Genomic DNA, 19,158 nt, shown 5'->3' on the forward strand with positions numbered 1-19,158 from the left:
ATCGCTGCTCCTGTTTTTCATTGAGCTCTCGTTTCGCTGCCACGAACCTTCACAAAGTACGGCAAGTAAGACATCCGCACAATGGAGTATTTCATCATATATCCCTTGAAAATGAAATACACAATTAACAATACATACATACATTTTACTTTAAACAAAAAATAATTAATTAATTCTGATTCTGAGTAAAAAAAACCCATTAAATTCAGACTAAATTGTCCAAAAATTGTATTAGAAATGCTAAAAAAAAAAAAAAAGGCGATAAACCGTGCCGGTAGTGTTGACAGTACGTTTTTTTCCCACACTGCGTACTACTACGACAGTACTACTACTATATACTACTACTACTATTGTACTGTATTTCCAAATACAGGTGAGGAAGATATATTACACGGTGACAAATATGGTGTCAATAAGGTCATCAAATCTTACCTTTATGCATTCCCACATAGTATCAGTGTTGGGGAGCAAATATGAGGTGAAAATATGGTATATTTTATATATATATATATATAAGTATATTAGCTTTTTGAATAATATTATGGCCCATATTTCCAAATTTGATATCTATTATCATAAAAGTAAGCATCGTTGGGTATCAAATCGTGTACCACAAAGATTTACATCCCTGCTTATTATAAATAAAAACGTAGCTGTATCTGCGATTAAATGTGATTAATTATGAGTTGACTATAGACAAATGAGATTAATCACAAAAATCACAAATAAATATTTAAATCGATTGATAGCTCTAACACACGACATATATACGTATATATATACACATATACTATATTTCCCCCTTTGTCTTTATATATATATATATATATACATATACTATATTTTCCCCCTTTGTCTTTCACCTCATATTCACTAATATTATGGCCCATATTTCCAAATTTGATATGCATTAAAAGCATAAAAGTTAGCATCATTGGGTATCAAATCATTTACTACAAAGATTTACATCCCTGCTTATTATAGATAAAAACATAGCTGTATCTGCGATTAAATGTGATTAATTATGAGTTGACTATGGACAAATGAGATTAATCACAAAAATCACAAATAAATATTTTAATGGATTGATAGCTCTAACACACGACATACATATACATATACATATACATATACATATACATATACATATACATATACATATACATATACATATACATATACATATACATATACATATACATATACATATACATATGTACGTGTATATATTAGCGCTATCAATCGATTTAAATATTTTATGCTAATTGGTGACTCCATTGTCCATGAATGTGAGTGTGACTAGTTACGGCGGTCGAGTGGTTAGTGCGCAGACCTCACAGCTAGGAGATCCGAGTTCAATCCCACCCTCGGCCATCTCTGTGTGGAGTTTGCATGTTCTCCCCGTGCATGCGTGGGTTTTCTCCGGGTACTCCGGTTTCCTCCCACATTCCAAAAACATGCTAGGTTAATTTGGCGACTCCAAATTGTCCATAGGTATGAATGTGAGTGTGAATGGTTGTTTGTCTATATGTGCCCTGTGATTGGCTGGCCACCAGTCCAGGGTGTACACCGCCTCTCGCCTGAAGACAGCTGGGATAGGCTCCAGCACCACCACGACCCTCGTAAGGATAAACGGTAGAAAATGAATGAATGAAAAAAAGCCCTTGAATCAATAAAAATGTATACTAAAAGGATAAAAAACATTATGTAAACAAAGCTGCCAGCCTTTTTTGAGCGTGTGAAAGTGGGTCGTACTGTACATGTCTTGTATTTATGAAGTGTGTGGAAGTGGGACGCAGCTCCAATCTAAATGTGTTAAGGACAGATATCCGCTAATTGCTCCAACTAGATGAAACCAGAGAAGACTTGAACATGCTGCCCGGTGCCGAAGCCTCCTGTTTGTTTTGGCCGTAGACCGCGGTGAAAACGCTGTAGACGGTAAGAACGTTTGTTAATGACTGACCAGCAAACGGCCTTAGTTTTTTCTTGTTCTTTGCCTCAGCAACACGGACAAGCGTGTTCTGGTTCTGACCAAAGATAAGGACTGTCGCTTTTGTCACAACAAGTCTAATAACCAAGTGAGAGAAGGTTATTTGCATTACAATTACATGAAGAACTATTTCACATACGCTGAAGGACTTTAAAAATGCTTTTGTTGTGGTAGTTTGTGTGTAATGGTAATGGTAATGGTTTAATTTCATTTGAACATGCATCAGATTACAATTGAATGCATCACATAATCAGTTCACAGTTCCACATGTCCAAAAGGAGTAGGAAGAAGCATAGCTTATTAAATCCTACCCCTCCATCTGGTACTTTTACAATCAGTAACTGTTACATTTGTTCACTTCCTGCTTTCCTGATATAGTTTCAGTTTTTTTTCGTTGTTTTTTTATATAGCACATCATGACTGGTTCAAGACTCTTCATCCTTGTATTTAGCAAATTTATTTTATTTATTAATTTATTTTATTAATTTTTATTAATTTTTATTTTGTTTTTTCATTTTTTAAAATTTTTTAATTTTTGAAAAAAAAATCTTCATCCTTGTATTTAGCAAAAATCAACTGCTTGTATTGTTTCTTGAATTGGCTCATCGTTTGAGATCAATTCCATAGTTTGATTTCAGATACTGAAATGCTAATGCTGTGGCTTTTTAACGTAGTCCTAGCATGTAAGTGTTTCAAATTTAGTTCTTCTTGTAGAGAAGTATTGGATGACATTTTTAGCTAATTGGTTATTTTTAGCCTTATGTATTATTTTAGCTGTTTGAAGATGAACTATATCAGCAAGTTGAAGTATTTGTGATTTTAGAAATAAGGAGTTAGTAGGTATGTTCTCTGTAGGCGGCATGATGAATTATCCTGACTGACCTTTTTTGCAGTACATTTAGCGAGTGAAGATTGCTTTTATAGTTATTACAATAAGTAAGATATGGTAGAACCAGAGAGCAATAAAGAGTGTGGAGTGATTTCTGATTGAGAACAAATTTTGCTTTTGTTCAATATTGAAATATTTCTGGCCACTTTATGTTGTATATTTGTAATATGAGGTTTCCAGCTATTGGAAACCATCTATTGTGATCCCCAAAAATTAATTTTTTTTCATCCTTTCAATGTCTACATCGTCTATTTTGAGTGCAAAGTGTCCCATAGTAAAGTACATGTACTGTACGCGTACATGTATGTACGTGTGTTCACAGTATGGTCGCAGTATCACCCCAGTGTCGTGAAAAGTGAAATGTAAGTTACCAAATATGGTTCCATGCCCCGTAGAGCTGCATGATCTGATATGTTTGTGTGAGATCGGGATCAATTCAGATCTTTTCCATACCAGTTTGGCTTCTGTCTTGGAGTAAATCAGTGAGAGAGGCTGTAGATTTACGATAGAAGTATAAAGTCCAACGTGAAGCTGCCCCTCGTGGCGAGTGAACGGAACGATAAAAGCCCATATGACCTTTGTGTTGTGTTTTTGAACACTTTCAAACATTAAACAACTGTGCGGCACGCACATAACCCCAGCAGCTGCTCTGGACAGGTTTAATTACAATCAAAGCAATTCATCAACCTTACCATTGATTGCCACACCTTTTATCACATCAGTGGAGAGACACTCCCTTTGACTCCTATAGACATGTAGTCTAATGTGACAAAAATACATTTGAGATAAAAAAAACACAAAAACTAAATACATGTACACACAATGGGAGAAAAATCCAATCCAAAAATTTTTTAACAAATTTAATGGTAATGGTTTTATTTTCATTTGAACATACATCAGATTACAATTGAATGCATCACATAATCAGTTCACAGTTCCACATGTCCAAAAGGAGTAGGAAGAAGCAAAGCTTATTAAATCCTACCCCTCCATCTGGTACTTTTACAATCAGTAACTGTTACATTTGTTCACTTCCTGCTTTCCTAATATTGTTTGTTTTTTGGGTTTTTTTTTGTCACTTGCCGAAGTACGAGGTGATATGACCATCCAATGACATAATGTGTACCATAGTAAGTGTCAATATAGTGATATATATAGCACATCATGACTGGTTCAAGACTCTTAATTCTTGTATTTAGCAAATTCATTTTATTTATTAATTTATTTTATTAATTTTTATTAATTTGTATTTAGTTTTACCTTTTTTTTCTTTTTTTTTGTCACGTACCTTATTAAATCCTACCCCTCCATCTGGTACTTTTACAATCAGTAACTGTTACATTTGTTCACTTCCTGCTTTCCTAATATTGTTAATCCAGGCTGTCAATTGACTGTGCTACAGATTTCTTCAGGCGTCAGGTCGTGAGGTTTAGCCAAGATGATAACATGATAACCCTACTGGTTGGCAACCCTTACACATTCTTCTATTCTCTTGTTTAACCATGATGATAGCATGATAACCCTACTGGTTGGCAACCCTTACCAACCAATACCTAACCAAGATGATTGCATGATAATCCTACCGATTGGCAACCCTTACCAACCAATACCTAACCAAGATGATAGCATGATAACCCTACTGGTTGGCAACCCTTACACATTCTTCTATTCTCTTGTTTAACCAAGATGATAGCATGATAACCCTACTGGTTGGCAACCCTTACACATTCTTCTATTCTCTTGTTTACCAAGATGATAGCATGATAACCCTACTGGTTGGCAACCCTTACCAACCAATACCTAACCAAGATGATTGCATGATAATCCTACCGATTGGCAACCCTTACCAACCAATACCTAACCAAGATGATAGCATGATAACCCTACTGGTTGGCAACCCTTACACATTCTTCTATTCTCTTGTTTAACCAAGATGATAGCATGATAACCCTACTGGTTGGCAACCCTTACCAACCAATACCTAACCAAGATGATAGCATGATAACCCTACTGGTTGGCAACCCTTACACATTCTTCTATTCTCTTGTTTACCAAGATGATCACATGATAACCCTACTGGTTGGCAACCCTTACTCATTCTTCTATTCTCTTGTTTACCAAGATGATAGCCCGATAACCCTACTGATTGGCAACCCTTACCAACCAATACCTAACCAAGATGATAGCATGATAACCCTACTGGTTGGCAACCCTTACAAATTCTTCTATTCTCTTGTTTAACCAAGATGATACCATGATAACCCTACTGGTTGGCAACCCTTACCAACCAATACCTAACCAAGATGATAGCATGATAACCCTACTGGTTGGCAACCCTTACACATTCTTCTATTCTCTTGTTTACCAAGATGATAGCATGATAACCCTACTGGTTGGCAACCCTTACTCATTCTTCTATTCTCTTGTTTACCAAAATGATAGCATGATAACCCTACTGGTTGGCAACCCTTACCAACCAATACCTAACCAAGATGATAGCATGATAACCCTACTGGTTGGCAACCCTTACACATGCACACTCACTGCACTTCTATTTCTTCTATTCTCTTCTTAGAGTTTAGAAGACGTTTTTAAAAATGTGTTTTGCGGCTCCAGGCTCTTTTTCTTTAGTTGGAGAAATGGCTCTTTTCATAGTAAAGGTTGCCGACCCCTGGGTTAGGGTTACATTTACATTACTGTTAACATGAAACCAACTCCTTATTGGAATGTGTCCCATATATGGAAGTGTCCCACCGAATCATGTTAGGAGCACGTTTCAGACCATTCAGAGTCGAGTGGACCCTCCTTTTAATACCTCGGTTAGGGTTGGGGTTAGAGGGTTAGGATTAGGTATAAGGGTGTCCGGGCTGTAGGGGCGAATAAGGTCTTGCTAGCTGCTATCAATTCAAAATAACTCAAGAACTGTAAGTGGCCAGGAGGTTTTGATTGGGACAACCCCGACTTCGTGCGACTTCCTGTGAGGTTTAGGGTTAGGGTAGAGCTGGGGTTAGAGGGTAAGGGTTAGGACTAGACGGTAAGGGTAGGGTTAGGGTTGGGATAGACATCTGGGATAGGCTCCAGCATATCCCCACCCTAGTGAGGATGGATGGCTGGATGGATGAGATGTTTGACAGTATTTTCTTCTGCTACTTCTTTTCTTTGCCGAATTCAATTGGGGTGCTTTCAGTGTTACGTGAATTTAGAGACACCCCCTTCGAGCAGCAGGTAAAAAGTGTCACAATGACCTCACCGCGTCAAAAGGGTGACACCCCTTTCGGGGTCATGCGGGTAACACTTGACAGAAAAGTACAGAATGAGATAAAGTCAGGAAGGCTGTAAAACACATGTTTGTCTTTCCCCCCGTTCCGCGGGTTCAAGGGCATGTGGACACGTGTCGCGGCGGCCGGAATGAGCTGGCTTGCAAACTTTTTTACGCCACTTGTGATGTAACGACATGTCATGTAACACATTGGGTGGATTTGTGTTTTGCAACGGTGCGCACTTATCACTTCGTTGTAGTGAATGGGTGTGACCGACAAGCACGAGCACATCCTTTTAGCCTTTATCGCCACAAACAATTATGTTTGTTCATCTTATAAAAGACTTTTCCACATCTGCATGGTCACTGAATCGTACCCCATGTCCTCTCTGATTGGCTTCACTGACACAACAAGAGCCTCCCGCCAATGGCGGCACACAGGAGGTGGGGTGCAGATCCCGGGCTGTGATTGGCCGACTCCTCCTCTACCTACACCCATGGGTCCAAGTGCTGTAGTGTGTTTATGTGAGTCCTCGCCTGAACCTCCAGGTTGTGTAATACGGCAGAGCATGATGAGAAACCAGCGCAAATACTACAAATGCAAATAAAGATAAGTTCATGTCCGCCATCACAGGCATGAAGCAGAGAGAAGCAGGCAGAAGGAATGCGGCAGCTGCTGCTTGGTGTCATCTTCGATCCCAGCGTGCGTCCGAAGCACATTCCTCAGTCAAAGTGCAGGCAATAATGCAAAACCGTTTCACACTACACTCAGGAGACAACAATCCAATATTCTGCCAGTACAGAGATAATAATGCTGACGTTTAACTACTCTGTTATTGTGGTTAATATTAATGTAGAATGCCAAACCAACCAAAAGAGATATTAGATATTAAAATGTAACACATCAGTGACAAAATGTATTATAGTTTCAACTTGTTGTCATTCCTTTCAGTTTTGCTTGAATTTTGCAGTTTTTTAATTTAATTTAATTTAATTTAATTTAATTTAATTTAATTTAATTTAATTTAATTTAATTTAATTTAATTTAATTTAATTTAATTTAATTTTATTTTATTTTATTTTATTTTATTTTATTTTATTTTATTTTATTTTACAATAAAAAACAAAATTGAAGCAATAAAATTGTAAAATGGGCTGCACGGTTAGCGCGCAGACCTCACAGCTAGGAGACCAGGGTTCAATTCCACCCTCGGCCATGTCTGTGTGGAGTTTACATGTTCTCCCCGTACTCCGGTTTCCTCCCACATTCCAAAAACATGCTAGGTTAATTAGCCACTCCAAATTGTCCATAGGTATGAATGTGAGTGTGAATGGTTGTTTGTCTATATGTGCCCTGTGATTGGCTGGCCACCAGTCCAGGGTGTACCCCGCCTCTCGCCCGAAGACAGCTGGGATAGGCTCTAGCACCCCCCGCGATCCTCATGAGGATAAGCAGTAGAAAATGAATGAATGAATGAATGAATATTTAGTCGTTCAAATGCATGTTGTCCACCCTAATGGACACAGCACTAACTCCAACTTAAAAAAATTATGATTTTTAAAAATGAATTCAATTATTTAAAAAATGAATTAATCATTTTTTACATCCCTAAAGTGTTAAAACACTTAGGAAAACACTTCTACAGGAAAAAAAATCCTGTGGTAGTTTATTATAATGCGTGCATGAAAGGGTTAAAATACTGTTAGTGTAATACCATTTTTCTCCTAAGGGGGTCAGTGTTGCTCCAATGCATGGCAATCTCAGGCATTGGCCTGCAAGTAAACCATGAAAAATACGATGTTAGTATCCCAAAAAGTCCTAATTGCTCTGTTTAGACACACATATATATATTTTTATATATCTTAATGAGAGGTGTTGTTTAAGATTCCTGGAACATTGGCAGTTTTGTAAGCTCACAGATGTAAAGTCAGTAAAAAAAAACTATACATTGTTGTTCAACTGCTCTCCATCTTGCATTAGCAGTGCCAGGCACTGAAGGCTTAGCTGAGCCTTGTTTCATCCACTTTTACAGGAATTCCTGTCATGTCGTGCTCACGTAAGAAAGGCTTTGGGCTCATTTGAGTTGAGGGGGCTTAAAACTCAACATAACCTTCTCATTAGTGGTGCTCACAGACTGGAAGTAAGCAACATTTTCACCTGCTGCTTGTATTTCCAATCAAATGTTACATTAAATGATGTTGGAGTTCATGTATGCTATTTTCAACGTCCAGGTGGTCTGCGGTCTTACCTGGAGGCCATGGTGACTGTGAACACGGTCCTGAAGGCGGTGAGCTTGTTTGTAGCCGAGTTCATCAGCTCCATCACAGACTGGTTCCAGACGTCGCCGACATGGGCCAACTTGGAGGTGCTGGAGAACACGGAGCTCAAGACCACCGGAGGAGGTGAGTTGTTGACACTTTTACGCTTTTTTGGTCCAGTTTGTGCAACTTTGGCTTTTATTTAAAATGTCAAAAATCAATGGAAATATGAAAGGCTACTATGATTCCCATCATGGAGAGAGAATGAGTCTGTTCCAGAGGTCAAACTGTCGCCATCATAACGCCTTTTTGACGTTCTTATTCTGAATGAATGAATGAGTAAATGTATTGCTTCTGTTGCTAAAAATGTTCCCGATGTAGGGACAATATATTAATAAAATTATAAATAACTTTAATAAATATCAAATATAAATTATAATTATATTATATAAATATTAGGAATGTCTGGGATTGGCTTATTTGTCGAAAACCAAAAATAGGTTGTATAAATAAATGTATATGTAATGTAGGGACAATATACTCATAAAATTATAAATAACTTTAATAAATATTAAATATAAATTATAATTATATTATATAAAAATATTAGTAATGTCCAGTATTGGCTTTTTGCCAAAAACTAAATCTGAAAAAAATAAAAATAAAAATAAAAATAAAAATAAAAATAAAAATAAAAATATAAATATAAATATAAATATAAATATAAATATAAATATAAATATAAATATAAATATAAATATAAATATAAATATAAATATAAATATAAATATAAATATAAATATAAATATAAATATAAATATAAATATAAATATAAATATAAATATAATACATATATATAATAATATATAATAACATATATAAATGTATATAACGTAAATGAATCCATTAATAAAGAGATTCATTCATTCATTTTCTACCGCTTATCCTCCTGAGGGTCGCGGGGGTGCTCGAGCCTTCGGGCGAGAGGCGGGGTACACCCTGGACTGGTGGCCAGCCAATCACAGGGCACATATACACAAACAACCATTCACACTCACATTCATACCTATGAACAATTTGGAGTTGCCAATTAACCTAGCATGTTTTTGGAATGTGGGAGGAAACCGGACGCATGCACGGGGAGAACATGCAAACTCCACACAGAGATGGCCGAGGGTGGAATTGAACCCTTGTCCTCCTAGCTGTGAGGTCTGTGCGCTAACCACGAGACCGCAGTGTCATAATAAAGAAACAATAAAGATATTTCATTGTGATTGCTCCACATCCACAGAAAATACTCCTTGATGATTTAACAGTCCTCCTCTGTCATTTTAGTCCACGAGCGACACAAGGCCAAAACTCTTTGGGAAAAGACCGGAGCTGTGGTCATGGTGGTCCGACGGCCGGGATGATTGCTGTGCAGAGAGGTGTGTAACACAACCTCTATCGTTCTACCTCTGGGTCACACGGCTGCCATTTGTATTCATTTGTGCAGGAGGCTGCAGAGCTGTCCTCTCTCAAGTCCCAGCTCCAGGACCTCGAGGTGCCCCTCTTTGCTGTAGTCAAAGAAAACCTGGGCAAGGAGCTGGATGGCTTCAAGAAATTCTTCACAGGGAAAGTCTACGTGGATCCGACGGTATCCACTTTTGTGGAATGCATGTCTCACTGACTAATTATTCAGCCTTGCGCGCTTTAAGCTGCTATAAGCTGCTTTTCCGCTTCCTCACAGAGAAATTTCTACGGCCCTCAAGAGCGCTGGATGTTCCTTTCCATGTTCCTGCGCATTGGTGTGTGGAAGAACCTGTGGAGGGCCTACCGGAGGGGCTACAGGGGAAACCTACGAGGGGAAGGACTTGTGCTGGGGGGAGTCTTTGTTATTGGGCCTGGAGATCAGGTACATATGCAATGGACTCAGGACACCACTAGAGGGCACTGCTTTCCTTTCGTTCTAATACAAAATTAAACATGCTGGTTGACTACTACTGTGTGCAAAAGTAAGTCCATAATGGCACAACATAACAACCTGACAGGTAATAACAGGGAACAAGAGCAATACTGACCTCTAGTGGTCTTTAACAGATACAGCTGGAATGAATGACATTATACTTTCATATGTCCCGCTTTAGGCGGCACGGCGGACAAGTGGTTAGCTAGAAGACCAGGGTTCAATTCCACCTTCAGCCATCTCTGTGTGAAGTTTGCATGTTCTCCCCGTGCATGCGTGGGTTTTCTCCGGGTACTCCAGTTTCCTCCCACATTCCAAAAACATGCTAGGTTAATTGGCCACTCCAAATTGTCCATAGGTATGAATGTGAGTGTGAATGGTTGTTTGTCTATATGTGCCCTGTGATTGGCTGGCCACCAGTCCAGGGTGTACCCCGCCTCTCGCCCAAAGACAGCTGGGATAGGCTCCAGCACCCACTGCGACTCTTGTGAGGATAAGCGGTAGAAAATGAACGAATGAATGAATGATTGTCCTGCTTTAGGCGGCATGGTGTTCGAGTGGTTAGCGCGAAGACCACCACAGCTAGGAGACCAGGGTTCAATGCCACTCTCCGCCATCTCTGTGCAATTCCACCAGTTTGCATGTTATCCCCGTGGGTTTTGCGTGGGTTTCTTCCCACATTCCAAAAACATGCTAGGTTAATTGGCCACTCCAAATGGTTCTCGCCCGAAGACAGCTGGGATAGGCTCCAGCATCCCCTGCGACGCTGGTAGAAAATGAATGAATGAATGTCCTGCTTTATGTTCTATGATTATCAGCACACTTTTCCTCTTTGTTATGATTGATACCCTGCTTTGGTAGAATAAAAAAAACAAGTTATATTCAACTTTTAGGCATAAAAATAATAAAAAAATGAAAGTCAGTCAATAATGCTGATTGACACTTTTTAATTTTTTTCAGGTATTATTAAGTATTTATTTATGCATATTTTAGCGAATTGTTTCGGTATTGTGCTGGCAGGCATTCCTCTGCAAATTGATGGTTGATTGTTAGGATCTGTTGACTGTATGTGTTGTTTTACGTTGTATTGTTGGGTACATGAACTACACACGCTTTGATGCTCTGCACAAAGGAAGTTCCTAATGGATAAATAAAGTTCTTAAGTAAGTAAGTAAATAAATAAGTAAAAACACATTATGATGGCTTGAAAATGTCAGCTTTTGCTTGACAGCGTAAAGACATTTGACAAAGTTGTCTCACTCTGTTCATGCTGTTGTTCTGTAGAACAAACAAGCTAAAATGCTGAAACCAGTACACAGGGTAAACTCTGTCAAAATGATCAAGTTCATTTTCATTGATTGTGTGATCAATTCATGAGGTCATTATCAGTATACGGATCAAAAAGATCCGCTGTGGCGACTCCGTAACCAGGAAAAAGCCGAAATAAACAAACTAATTATCATTCCAGCACAAGTGCCCACAAGATATTTATTTCCCGAATGACAAATATAGTCATGTTTGAAGTAGTATCGTTTTGTTGTTGTATCTTCAACATTTGTTTTTTTTTGTTTTCAGGGTATTCTGCTGGAGCACCGTGAGAAGGAATTTGGGGATAAAGTCAACATGTTGGCCGTTCTCAGAACAGCCCGCAAATTGAGAGACGCCATAACAAGCTAGCCTTCATATTGTGTGGATTGTTATGTAATAGTTGTCAAAGTGAGCTTTCGGCCTCCATTGTGAGTGACAATGCACACTTTTACAGTTTGTCATTTCTCGTTATTTCTGCTCAGGAAGCTGTGTTGTTGATTCTTGTGGGCTTTAATGAAGATCTGACTCTAAACTCTGCTGAGAGAGCAGCTCTGATGTTTGCACTCAAACAATTCAACACATTCTCCTTGACTGTATTATGAGGACGAAAAACTGTTTAAGTGCTATCACGTGATGTTTTGAAAGCAGTGTGATTCAGCAATAATAAAGCAGTGAAGTAGGCAGCACAGTGTAATAGTGACTCATAATTGGCCGTTTGTCTTTATCTTGTCCTTGCAAAGTTAACACGCCTCTGTGCTCGATTAGTTTGCCTTCCCTGCTTGCTGCTCGGCGCTCACTGGGTTATTTAACGCGCACGCGCAGCAGTCGTTTGCTTAAAGGCTTCTGTCGTCACAAACAGGTGAGTTTAAACATGACAATGCTGACATTTTTGGTGATTTTTATTGATTTATATTGTGACGGGCCAATATAAGGATAGAAAATACATCATTACGACAAGCAAAAAGGGTGCGTTAGTTATATCAGATGTTACAGTGTAGTCCGCGCTAGCTGCTACCTCGGCTAGCATCGCATTACTACCACTGTCTTGTATTAATTGTCACTTTTAAATAGTTAAAATATAAGTAATAAGTGTAATATAAGTTTCATTAATTGGCTGTACAACGAATGTCCTTGAGACGTACGTGACCGGTTTATTGACTCACTTCCAATCACTAGCGACCGTGGATATAAAGTGTTATCGCCGCAACTAATCACACAGTATGTACATTATTAAATTAGCCTTGCTGCATAGCCTCGTTCGTGTCGAAAATGATAACTTCACATGTATTATGAAGCAAAATAAAAACAAAAACGGTAACAAGTGTCGTCAACATCAACAAAGTTGGCGTCCATACTAGTCTTTTCGACTTCCGGTTTGTCCCCCATAAGCTGGATGTGAATTTATCCGTTCCAGAGTCAAACTCCCACCATAACCAACCCTTATTTAGATGTACAGGTGTTTTTTGGGTGGAATTTAACTACAATGTGAACTTTTAAATTAGTTGTGTAAGTGTAAAAAACATGTTGACAGGTTTAATTTTAATTATTTAATTTCATTTGCCACATATGATGTGACGTGTTGCACATGTTGAAGTGGAATTTTTATCTGTCAGATGTGGGTTTTATTTTTATATTTTGGCGTTTCTGGAATTGAATTGACGTTATTTCCTGTGGTGGTATTTCACGCGCCTGCATAATCTTAACTCTTCTGTGGAGTTTTTGTTTATCTGGCTGGCTTTCATTATCAGTTTTTGCAGCCCTGCTCCTTCCTCCTTCCTTATGAATCAGCAACATTTTGCGAGGTCAAATGTTTTTTGAGACAAGTTAGTATATGATATTATGATATTTTCCCTGCATATTTGTTGTGTAGTATTTTTGTTGCTAGCAGTCGTCATTCTTTGTGGATGGAAGCGGTGACTCTGTGTAAAAGTGGGGCATGTCTTGCATGTTTTTGTCAGTATAACCATACAATTTGGCATGCGGAGGCATCATGTTACCAGTGGTTTGTTTCTTCCAGCTAGGGTGCCTTTGTGTATAAGGGGAAGCCTAGCTGTGGCGATGCTACTGGCAGCTTTGAGGCGAACGCTACCCCCTCTCTCCCGTTGCTCTGTTTTCCCTCTGGGGCGTGCCACTGTGAGCGTGGCCGCTCACTTTCACCAAAGTAGAGCCAAAGCAAGTCCTGACCCAAACAAACCAGGCAAGAAGGCACACAACTTGTTAGTTTTCTTTTTGTTTTGTTGCAGAACCTGTATGATGCGTGATTAAACTTCATTTAATCCCTAATGTGCTATAAATGTCATCTGAAAAGACGGGGCTTTCCTCATTTTTATGCATGAGGAAATAAAAAGGGCGTATTTTGTTGCTGTAAAGGCTCCCTATGACGCTTCTATCCAATGAAGCGCCTGACTAGCCACGTTTACATGGACCCAAATATTCCAATTCCATTCGGATTATTTGCTCAAACGGAAAGGATGTAACCTTTGTTTTCACCTCATTCCGAAAGAAAAGTGCCAATCTGAATGAATATATAATGGGATTCACAGGGATGAAATATTCCTTTCCCCAATCCGATTGAGGTATCTTGTACCCGCTCAAACGGAAAGTTGTCAGGGTATGTTCTTCTTCGTGGTGTTTTTCTTCTTCTGTTGTTTATTGGCGGTTGGCAAGCAGCTTTCGTGTGCATTAACGCCATCTGTGGAACAGAATCTAAACCCTTCTATACGCCATTCACAAGTCCAGTTTTATTAAAAAAGAAAATGCATATCTATATCAAACATGTACCGAGTTTAATTATAAAATATTAGCAAGATTGAACTTTATCTTTTCCTGTTCCCGGGTACGTTCTTTCAGCGAATGCTGAGATATGACGTAACACGCAGCTCGAGACGTTCTTCAATTTAAAAAAATGGAGGCGAGCAATCGGCACTGGACTGCTAAGGAAAGTTTGTTTTTGATTCAAACTAAATTTCAAGACTGGACGAAGGAAAAACTGTCAATACGGAGTTATTCCAACAAGTGAAAGAAATACTCAAGGAAGTCGGTATCACGTGATGTTGGTGTTTACGTTTTACTGCGCATGCCCCATTGACTATTCTGGTTGATTATAGCGGCGCATGTAGACACTCGATTGGAATATTCCTTTCCATGTATACCATTGCTTTCGGAAAGGTCATTTGGAAAGATTCCATTCGAAAAGAGAAAAACTCCTCATGTAAACGTGGCTATTGTCAGTGTTTGTGAGGTCTACAAAAGCAAATAAACATGGATAGCGAGGATCTAAAACCAACCAAAATGACAGTTGCTGCATTGGATGTGTCATGAGTGGTAGTGATGTGCGTTACAAGTGATTTTGTTTGCGATCCAATCCTGAATCAATTTCAGGCTGTTATTAGTAATACCCGTCCGATACAGGTACTTTGCAAATACACCTTAGATGTCTGGTAAATGTTTAAAAAGTAATGTATTTCTTATCATTAGGGGTGTCATGTAATAAGATTTCAGAACAAAACTGGGGGCTGCATGGCGGACGAGTGGTTAGTGTGCAGACCTCACAGCTAGGAGACCAGGGTTCAATCCCACCATCTCTGTGTGGAGTTTGCATGTTCTCCACGTGCATGCGTGGGTTTTCTCCGGGTACTCCGGTTTCCTCCCACATTCCATGCTAGGTTAATTGGCCACTCCAAATTGTCCATAGGTATGAATGTGAGTGTGAATGGTTGTTTGTATATATGTGCCTTTGATTGGCTGGCCACCAGTCCAGGGTGTACCCCGCCTCTCGCCCCAAGACAGCTGGGATAGGCTCCAGGACCCCCTGCGACTCTTGTGAGGATAAGCGGTAAAAAATGAATGAATGAAGAACAAAACTGTGACGATAATGAATCCATTAATTACGCAATAAATCAAAATGAACCACACAAATTGTCATAATTGACATATCTTTTTTTAGTTTTATAGTCCTTCAAAATAAAGGCTCTTAAATAGAAGTCAACTGCAATGTGTAATTTCTGCTGAGCTAGCTAGTAGAGACCAAACGTTAGCCCCTCGTTTACCAAGTCGACGCATGAAACGCTTCCTGTCCCTCACTCCATGTGTGTCATGTGGGTGTGGAAACCCTTACTGAGATCCTGTATGGGTCTGCATGTGCTGCAGTGATTGGTTCCGTGTTGGACGTGGACCTGTTCGGGATGGGGATGTGGACCCTGGGTCTGGGGGCCATCGGAGCTGCTGTGGCCGGGATCTTCCTGGTCAACTCTGACCTGTGTGTCCCCAAAGTCAGCCCCTCTTCGCTGGAGCACCTCGCTAATGCTGACCTACGCTCCACCACTGACGGTACACCTCCCTTATATGTCATTTGATTGGCTTTCATGCATTTAAGTTACCAAAAATTGGCTGCTTTTTTTTCTTCCTCTGCTTCTTTGACCATGAAAGACCTTGTTTACTCATTTTTAATCAGGAACATTTGGAAAGTGTCGTCAAAACAGTTGTGTTGTTACTGTCTGCAGATACGTGTAATACAAACATTTGTCTTGTTGTCTGCAGAAGGCGAGGTCATCAAAGCAAAGAGTCTCTGGGAGAAGAACGGCGCCGTCATCCTGGCCGTGCGGCGCCCCGGATGATCTTTGTGCAGAGAGGTGATTGTGGTTTGCTTGTGTTGTAGAAAGCACTGAGATGTAGAATACCTGATGACACCCCCACCCTCCCCTCCCCCTGGCAGGAGGCCTCCGAGCTGTCCTCTCTGAAGCCTCAGCTGGAAGAGCTGGGGGTCCCTCTGGTGGCCTTGGTGAAGGAGAGCGTCGGCACAGAGATCCAAGACTTCAGACCGCACTTCGCTGGGGACATTTACATCGACGACAAGGTTGGCCGTTTAAGGCACTTTGGACAAAAGTATTGGGCCGTCTGACTTTTACAGCCCAAAAAATGTAGTAGTAATTAATTAAGATTAAGATATGCCTTTATTCGTCCCTAAGTGGGGAAATTTGTATTGCACAGCAGCAAGAGTACAGAGTCAGTTAAGCAGTACAAAATACACAACATAGAAAAATAAACAATATAAACAACCCAAGTATTAACAAAATCAACAGTTTTTCGCAGAGTTATATACAATACAGTATGTAGATAATATGAAACGATATGAGATATATGACCAGTCTATACACTGAGATCTTGTTAGAGAGTTAATATGAGGCATTATGGAAATACTTCACATAGAACTTAGTATATTGCATTTAAAGCCCTTAATATTGCAGATGGCGGTTGATCAGATATTGCACAGTGAATGGGGTCTGGAGTAACTATACTGACTATAAAAAGTATTGCACAGATGTACATAGTGGTGTAGAATTGGGGGGTGTCACAAGACGGTTGACGAGACGAGACGATATACAAGATAGTACACAAGACTACTATATGACTGACAAGAGTGCTCACTCTGTTCATGCTGTTCTATAGAAGACGTGCCATAGTGCCTCTTTGGAGATGAGGGCTCTTGTGACACTCCTACTAATTAGTCATCAATAATCTAATGACTGCCGTTGTTCGGTCAGATTATTAATCTCACCCACTGACTTTGATAGATCAAATATTTATATTTTAAAGGGGACCTATGATGCTTTTTCCACTTTTCTGACCTATAAATGTAGTTAGAATGTTGTATTCTGGTGTTAAACCATGCCAACGTTTCAGATCATGAGGTTTGCACATTTGGAAGTGAGACCCTGAAAGAAGTTTGGGATGGATCTGAATGCTCGGTTTCAAAGGCTTGGTAAAACTGTTCCTTCCCAGCCACGGGTGGAATAAATTAAAATGGACAGTTTTGGCGGGAAGCACACATGAAAGAAAATCCAGCTGGAATAGGTGCAGGTTCTGGAAGATCTAGAAAGTTTTGTGTGTGGTTGCTCTACAGGAGACCACAATTATTATTTTTAGATATTTCATAATTAAATGGACATTTTGGTAAGTTTCTTTATATGTAGTTTTTAAATTTTGAAATTATTTTAAATTATTTATTTTAATTTCACTCCTGGATGACGAACATTGTAATACATTGTCTATTCCATTTTTTATTATTTTGAAAGTGTCATTTCACAAATGAATACATTTTAATACATGTATTTAAACTATTTAATAATTGTTTTTGATATTTAACTTATTTTGAAAGTTTCATTTCACAAATGAATATATTTATTTAAACTACTTAATAATTGTTTTGATATTTGATAACTTATTTTGAAAGTTTCATTTCATAAATGAATACATTTATTTAAACTATTTAATAATTGTTTTTGATATTTGATAACTTGACATTTTAGTAAGTTAATCCATGTCTTATGGATTGAATTGGCTAATTCTTTAATTTTGGCACCAAATTATTGTTTTTAAATGTCACCTTTTTTAATCAATGGATATTAAAACATATTAAGATTATATTTCACAATTTTAGGACATTCTAATACGTTTATTTTAACTTTCATCAGCTGTCATTTTGCCACAAAAAATGTACATTTCATAAATTGTCATTTTAGTATGTTAATTAATCATTATTGAATTGTTTTATACATAACTTGGGTACAAAGACTTATTTTGCAAATGAATGAATGAAAGAATAGTTATTTTAATCATTTTATTAATTTTGGCAGACAAACTCTACTTCCTCTGTTTGTGATTTAAGTTGAAGTGATTTCCAGACAAGCATGCTCCCTATCCTTGCAGAAACATTTCTACGGCCCCAAAATGGGCGGCTTGGGGTTGTTCCGTCTGGCGGCGTTGCAGAACTACATTCGGGCCTGGAGGTCCGGCTACCAGGGCAACTTGAAGGGTGAGGGCTTCATCTTGGGTGGCGTGTTCGTCATCGGCGCTGGAGAGCAGGTAGCGTATGGCACGCCTACGCGTCACACGTTTTGTTGTGTGCTGTAACCGCACCGTGTGGTTCATCACACAGGGGGTCCTACTGGAGCACCGTGAGAAGGAGTTTGGCAACAAAGTGGAAGCGGCTCGCGTTCTTGAAGCCGTTAGGAAAATAGTTCCTGGCAAATAAGTAGAATAGAAGGCTAAATATAAAACGGTAGAAGAAATCAGTCAGTGCGTTGAGTAATCATATGTAACAGTATACCTCAATCACGAGCAAACAGACCTCTGCGGACACGTTCGAGCTAGACGGGTATGAAAACTGACTTGATTCATAGATTGAATTTGTTACATGAATTCCAACTTTGTTTACACTAACACACTACACTGGAATTGTTTTTTGAGGGGGGTGTCATACATTATCTCCCACTCAGACATGGCTGGACGTGTGTGTATATGTGTGTAACCAATGACGACTTGACTCAAAACCTCCAAAAGGAGAGGAGCAGGTTTGATGCCCAAAACACACGCACACATACACATGGGTTCCGCCATGCACCGTTGCCGCTCCGCTGAGGTGTCCTCGCTGGTGTATATGTGTGTGCGACATGTGTGACACGTCAACAGCAACAATAAATGGACATTTATCACACCTAAGCTCTCAT

At 39.1% G+C, this 19,158-nt stretch overlaps 2 protein-coding genes across 5 annotated transcripts; both read left to right on the forward strand.

The window, feature by feature from the left end:
* Positions 1-1,748: 1,748 nt before the first annotated feature.
* LOC131106938 (peroxiredoxin-like 2A) lies at positions 1,749-12,333 on the forward strand. Of its 3 annotated transcripts, none has more exons than XM_058056503.1 (6): positions 1,749-1,938; positions 8,371-8,541; positions 9,733-9,824; positions 9,893-10,033; positions 10,127-10,291; positions 11,918-12,333. In XM_058056503.1, exons 2-6 carry the CDS (start codon positions 8,397-8,399, stop codon positions 12,017-12,019), a joined length of 645 nt encoding a protein of 214 aa, XP_057912486.1. In that variant the 5' UTR covers positions 1,749-1,938; positions 8,371-8,396; the 3' UTR covers positions 12,020-12,333. The 3 variants fall into 3 exon arrangements, with proteins under 3 accessions (XP_057912486.1, XP_057912501.1, XP_057912494.1); XM_058056518.1 differs by lacking the exon at positions 1,749-1,938 and adding an exon at positions 2,060-2,078; XM_058056511.1 differs by lacking the exon at positions 1,749-1,938 and adding an exon at positions 8,209-8,279.
* Positions 12,334-12,369: 36 nt separating this feature from the next.
* Positions 12,370-19,145, forward strand: LOC131106929 (peroxiredoxin-like 2A). 2 transcript variants are annotated; one of them, XM_058056482.1, is made up of 7 exons: positions 12,427-12,509; positions 13,668-13,847; positions 15,800-15,979; positions 16,190-16,281; positions 16,365-16,505; positions 18,359-18,514; positions 18,588-19,145. In XM_058056482.1, the coding sequence occupies exons 2-7, from the start codon at positions 13,709-13,711 to the stop codon at positions 18,681-18,683; spliced, it is 804 nt and encodes a 267-aa protein (XP_057912465.1). In that variant the 5' UTR covers positions 12,427-12,509; positions 13,668-13,708; the 3' UTR covers positions 18,684-19,145. The 2 variants fall into 2 exon arrangements, with proteins under 2 accessions (XP_057912474.1, XP_057912465.1); XM_058056491.1 differs by lacking the exon at positions 13,668-13,847 and having other exon boundaries at positions 12,370-12,509.
* The last annotated feature ends 13 nt before the right edge of the window (positions 19,146-19,158 follow it).

This window comes from Doryrhamphus excisus, chromosome 2 (assembly GCF_030265055.1).
Source record: "Doryrhamphus excisus isolate RoL2022-K1 chromosome 2, RoL_Dexc_1.0, whole genome shotgun sequence".
In the NCBI taxonomy this organism is placed as follows: domain Eukaryota; kingdom Metazoa; phylum Chordata; class Actinopteri; order Syngnathiformes; family Syngnathidae; genus Doryrhamphus; species Doryrhamphus excisus.